The sequence below is a fragment of the Triticum urartu genome, chromosome 7, assembly GCF_003073215.2.
Source record: "Triticum urartu cultivar G1812 chromosome 7, Tu2.1, whole genome shotgun sequence".
Lineage (NCBI taxonomy): Eukaryota > Viridiplantae > Streptophyta > Magnoliopsida > Poales > Poaceae > Triticum > Triticum urartu.
Window position 1 is genome coordinate 4570146 of NC_053028.1, and position 5899 is coordinate 4576044.

Sequence of the window (5899 nt, forward strand, 5' to 3'; positions counted from 1 at the left end):
CTGGAGACCCACAGATTGTTCCAAAGGTTTCAAAGGATCATTTGCAGTGAAAGTTCAAAGCCATCTCAGTCACCATCAACTCTGCCTCTCATGCTCGTTGTTACGGTGGAATCCTCAGCTTACCGACAAAATTACAGCCGTCCCTACCTCCAGGATGGACGGCTGAGATGCAGCCTTACAACAATAATCAGCAGAGCACGAAAGTAAAACCGTCGACCCAAGACTTCTTCCACAGTGACAGGGCTGGCTAAAAATCATCATCCTCAAGGCGGCGGCACAGCGCCCCCAATTGCGGGGCCACAGGCAGCAGTAAGTACCACACAAACAATGTGACACGCTTGCACACAAGACACAACTCTGTTAACAGTTTCGACGAATTCGCCGATACGCAACAATGGCAGGGCCTCCCCACCCAATCGGTGGAGAACCCACATTCCCAATTCCCTAACTCACAAACCGCAGATCTAGCACACACCACTAACTGGCAATCACTTCAGTTCAGTGTCCCATGACCGCCAATGCGACCAGCAACACCAAGAATGGCAGCAGGTAGCCACTCTGTTTTAGCGCAGGGGACGCCGAGCTCGACGACGACCCGTGCGGCTTCTGAGCCCTACAAGACAGCACAGCCAAAGCACAAGTTAGTAACTGCATGTCTGTGACCATATCGTAAGAAGGACCTCCATAATCTACAGCGCACATGCAAGCAGTACTAGCTTACTTCTGCTTTTCCCTGAGGAGGCCACAGAAGAGGGCGTTGTCTGGTAACACCGACTCGGTCACGTTGTAGCCTCCGTCAGGATCCACCACCCTGATGTACGTCTCCTGGCCGAGGTACCACGTGTCCAGGTTCTCCGTGCGCACGTTCCAGAACCCCGGGCTGTCAAGCGACAACAGGACGGCGGTCCATGCTCCGGGAAACACCTGCGGCGTCAGTGAGACGGTGTTATCTCCAGCGAATATTGTCTGCATAAGGCTCTTCTTCGAGTAAAAGTAACATACAAGATATACAGGTATATGAACATCATAAATGAAAGCATGCTCCAACATGACAGAACTTCGCACACAAAGAAATGATTTAGTCAGATGATACTGTACAGGTGCATACCTGAGTGGTGCAACGGGAAACACCATCCCACTTGTTGTATGTCCCACGGCTGTTGTCGGTCCACTCACCGTAGTCCATTCTGTTGGCAACGTGCAAAAAAAAAATCAGCATGCAGGACCCTTAGAAACCAGTTACTGAAAGAGATGAATAGTTTCAAGCTGTGCTAACCCTACGACCCAGAAGGCGTATCCATCGATATGGTAGGTCTGAACTTTCGTGTCATTGTTCTGAAACACAATCTCCATGAAGTTCTTGTACGTCGAGTTGATGACAGAAGACCTGATAACCGGCGGTCCATCAGACGGCATGGTTGGGAAGTCGAGTGTGTAGACTTCTTTCTTGTCATAGAGATCCGCAAGCCTCAATGGAGTAGCAGGCGGGGAGTAAGAGATGCCATTCAGCGTAGTCCGCCTTTTGCCATTGATGGTAACAGGTGGCATGTTCCTCAGCTTGTACACTTGGGTCACGTTGATTTGGCCATAGTGAAATGATCCTTGAGGGTTCGGACGAGCAGCACCAGTGGTCACGTTCATCCTGACAAACAGAAGGTATTTTAGTAGGCTTAAGTATGTATGCAACTATGGATACATTATCAATGACCAATGTGCGCTGCACATATGAGAAAATGTAGCTGCTGTCTACAAATATTACCAGGTGCCCTTACACTTTACTAATGACCACAAAGCTTTCTAAAAGTCATTGTGTTGGTATGACAAAAATTTACAGTTTCCAATTTCTGTAAGAAATATTCCCAGAATGAATGCTCAAGTACAAGGGCAAATATTTCAGCAGACAATTTCTCATATGAGCACACAATCATTATGTAAGAAAGGAAGCGCCTATTATATTTATATCCAACACATCTTTTTCTCTCAGAATTCGTAAAGCCAAGCATACTTAGTCAACATCTCTTAAAGATCAACATCAAATGAAAAGGTTCATAAATGATTTTTTGCGATAGCCAAAAGACCATGGAAAGTTAAGGGGAGAACGAGTAAATCAGAGCTAGATTATTTATTCCATACAAGAGTGATGCTTAAGTTTAGTTAGGTATAGTAAAACACTATTTTTTCATAAAGTAAACATCATAGCACATGATGGGTACTGATGAACACGATTATTATTATTAAACAGTCAGCACATGATGGCAGCAATTCCTAACACCAGGCTATTAGTATGGTCACAGCTTATGTAAAAAATTAGTCATAGATTGCTCAATTTTATGCTTGGTTTGAAATGCCTTAATGTGTGTGTATTGGCTCTTTTATAAGAACCCGCTTATTTTTCCCATTCAGAATATGTAGAGCCAAGCATATTTAGTCAATGTCTCTTGAAGATCAAAGGTCAGACCAGATGTGCATAAAATAAATTTGTGAGATAGCCAAATGCGGTTGAAAGTTGAGGGAAAGTCAATTAAATCATACAAGATTGCTGCTTAAGTTTAGTTAGGTGTAGCAAAACACTGTTTTCATAAAGTAAGCATCATAGCACATGATGGGAGAGCGCTGTCATTATTATAAAACAGTTAGTACATGATGGGTCAACCATTTCAAACATCATGCTTATAAAAGTAATATCAGGATTGAGTGAAGAGAACATTAAGATAGTGATAGTTTGGATGGTCAGAGCATAGGCAAAAAAAGGAGTCATTTTATACAAACCTGATTGACCGTGCCTGGTTCATGGAGAAGGTTTTGTCGTACTCATCATTCGGCGGATCAGGGAGTGGACCAGACGCCTTGCCCTTTGAATTCGAGTAGTGCAGAATTGCAACGCCAGTGACCCTGGTCCAGAGCGACTCGTTCACGAACCGAGCGCTGGCCACGATGTAATAGTCGCTGCTTGCATTCTGGTCCATCGTGACCAGAAAGGAGTAGGACTGCCCCACATGGATGTCGAGGTTGGTGAAATTCTGCTTCATCGTATAGGAGCCCTCTGTCTCGACCATGGCCATGTTGTGGCCCTGGATCCTCAGGTTCAAGCTGGTGGAGATGCCCACGTTGTGGACTCTGAAGCGGTACGTTTTGCCTGTCATGGAGCTGAGGCTGTTAGTTTCCACAATAGCGGTAACGTACTACACTGCAGTAATCATTGTTCAAAGAATTTGTAGTGGCCTTGTCATGAAGGTAGTAATTAATCATCAACCTTACGCCCCCACCATATCAGAGACTTTTTGCAGAGTTGAACAGTATAACATTTCAAGTATTTGCAGCAACAGCACTTGGAACCATGATTGTTTTATTTTTATACCATACCCACAAAAGTCACAAGGAATTCAATACTAGTAATGCAGCCTATTATGATGAAAGTGAGACAAGCAATCACCCTACCTGGCTCAACATCGATGGTCTCGTACTCGATCCCAGCCGGGACGAGGGAGTCATTGTACCGATACGGCCCCTTGCCGTTCATCAGAACACCGTCAGGCATCCCGAGCTCCTTCCCGTCATCGAGCATCTTCCTGAGGTCCTATAACACCAGAGAAAACCACAATCAAACACCCTCGCTGCAAACCCAGTTTGTGGATGATAATACATTTCGTTCCCGGGGGGCGGCCTAGCGTACCGTGTGGTTCTTCTTGTACCAGTCGCCGATGAAGAGCCTGATGTCGCCGTCGGGGGTGTCGAAGGGGACGGAGATGACGGCGCGGTTGTTGACGGTGATGCCACCGAAGCCGCCCGCGGCGCGCTGCATGGAGAGCGGCGGGAAGTAGAAGAAGCTGCCGATCTGGTCCTTGACCTGGAAGTTGTAGGTCCAGTTCCAGCCCGGCGGGATGGGGCAGTTGGTGCCCAGCACCCCGTCCTGCCAGCAGTTCTTCCGCTGCTGGATGCCGTCCCTGGAATGAATCAAAAAATCAGAGCAAGGCCTGCCTGTCATCACACTGAAGACTGAACCCATGACACTGTAACTGAAGCCTGCAAGAGCAGTGACATGACTGAAGATTGGATGGTGGTGGGAGTGGGGAGTGAGCAGACCAGGTGATTAAGAGCGGCTCGTCGAGGCTGTTGAGGACGTTGACGGCGACGTTGTAGTTTGTGGTGACGTTGACGACGGGGCCCGGGAACTCCTTGTTGATCGCGATCACCTGAATCAAAGCGAAAAATTCAGAAACAGAAACACACACAACCGGTTGTTCAGGTTCAGGTTCAGGCGGTCAATTAAAAAGGGGCGCCGCGAGTTGAGATCTCTGTCGGGAGGCGCACGGGAACAGTGCGCCGGGGAGCGGGAGGGGGATCTGGGCTTTTGGAGGTGGTCGGCATGGAAATGAATCGAAACTTTTGAAGTTGGGGAGCGGGAGGGGCAAAAAATTCAAAACTTTTGGGTGCGTCGGGCCGGGGAATCCTGGAATCGAAGGGCGGCATGGTATCCTTGCGGAAATCTACTAGAGTGGTAGCAGCATCTCCTTCCCCTCGAAGGAAGGAGGGAGGGAGCGGAGGCGCGGACGGCATCCCGAGGGACGCATGAAATGGGGGAAAAAACTGAATCTTGACGGCGGGCAGGGGGGGCAAGCGGACGGCCCGCGCGCGGAAACCCAAACAAATCTTGCGGCGGAGGGGGAGGGGAGCAAGCGGCGGCGGCGGCGGCGGCGAGTGGTTGGATTGGAAATTGAAGAAGACGGATGCGGAGGGGAGGGGAGGGGGGGAGTGACGGACCTTCTGCGGGACGCCGAGCGGGGATCTGGTGACGTAGGAGACGTCCCAGTCGAAGAAGGCGTAGGGGTCGGTGGCCCGCGCCGGCGCCAGGAAGCCGAGCAGGAGCGGCAGGAGCAGCGCCGCCGCGGGGCACGCCATTTCCTTGCTTCCTTGCGCCTCTCGCTCTCCCCGGTGGAGGTGGAGTCCGGTCCAGTCCACAGACACTGGTGCCGGCTGATTCTTGGGATTCCCTTTTCTTTTGGCCCCTTTTCCGCACTGCTCGCTGGCTGCCGTTTCTCCCCTCGCTCGCTATTTGTGCCGAGCCCGGGGGAGAGAATGAAGCAAGCAAAAATGTGGGTGGGGATGGGGACGGGGGTTTGGGAGGGTTTTGAGGCAAGGCATCAACGGATCAACCCAACCCCAACGGGCAACAGCTGTGTCGACGCGGACGCTGACGCTGACGGTGTGGGCTGGATGATGGGCCGAGACGCGTCGCGATGCATCGCCTGCCTGCGCGTGGGCCCCACACCATCCATCTTCAATGCTTGCCTAACATATCAGCATGTCATGTGTAGCATGAGGGAGGGAGGAAATCACACCCAAAATTCCCCAACTACACCCCAACATCACAGCATCTACAACAGGCGCCTCAAACCCAGCTCCCCCCGCCCCTCCCCCCTCATACGCTTAGACGGACCGGTAAAAAACCGACTCAGACGAGCGTCTCAAACACACGGGTCGACCGGCACAATTCATAACCCAAATATGGGGCGAATACAGGCACGTCCGCCACATCGTACTAGGCTCATGCTAGCCCACCCAAGACCCAACACCACATATATTCGTCCACAGCCACTCCTCGGATCAAACCCTAGCCACTCCACTCCACTCTGCCACCCAAGCCCCCGTCCGGCGATCGCCGGCATGGCGGGCGACGCATCTGACTCCAACCAGTCCGGATCTGTCAACTCGGGTGTTGTCCCGTGCAGGTTGAACTATGCAATGGTCGTCCGCATTGCACTGCACCAGACCAACGGCGGGGTCTGTCTCGCACGAGTCCATTGCGTCGACGCATCTGGCGCTCGAATCCTCCGGGGCTGGATCATCGCGGTCATCCCGGGATACTTCCAATCTCACTTTCTCCATTACCAGTCCACCG

General features: G+C 50.9%; 1 protein-coding gene across 1 annotated transcript; it reads right to left on the bottom strand.

Moving 5' to 3' along the window:
• Positions 1-246: 246 nt before the first annotated feature.
• On the bottom strand, positions 247-5105 carry LOC125520461 (monocopper oxidase-like protein SKU5). The gene is made up of 9 exons (XM_048685385.1): positions 4762-5105; positions 4084-4193; positions 3674-3944; positions 3439-3577; positions 2770-3136; positions 1277-1642; positions 1109-1187; positions 722-924; positions 247-613 (listed from the first exon to the last, which is right to left on the bottom strand). Exons 1-9 carry the CDS (start codon positions 4897-4899, stop codon positions 499-501), a joined length of 1788 nt encoding a protein of 595 aa, XP_048541342.1. The 5' UTR covers positions 4900-5105; the 3' UTR covers positions 247-498.
• Between the last annotated feature and the right edge of the window lie 794 nt (positions 5106-5899).

Coding starts and splice junctions, on each gene's coding strand:
- LOC125520461 (XM_048685385.1), bottom strand. CDS start 4,899: ATGGCGTGCCCCGCGGCGGCGCTGCTCCTGCCGCTCCTGCTCGGCTTC. Junction 1,188..1,276: donor TACGCCTTCTGGGTCGTAGG/GTTAGCACAGCT, acceptor CGTTGCCAACAG/AATGGACTACGGTGAGTGGA. Junction 925..1,108: donor TTTCCCGTTGCACCACTCAG/GTATGCACCTGT, acceptor CTGACGCCGCAG/GTGTTTCCCGGAGCATGGAC.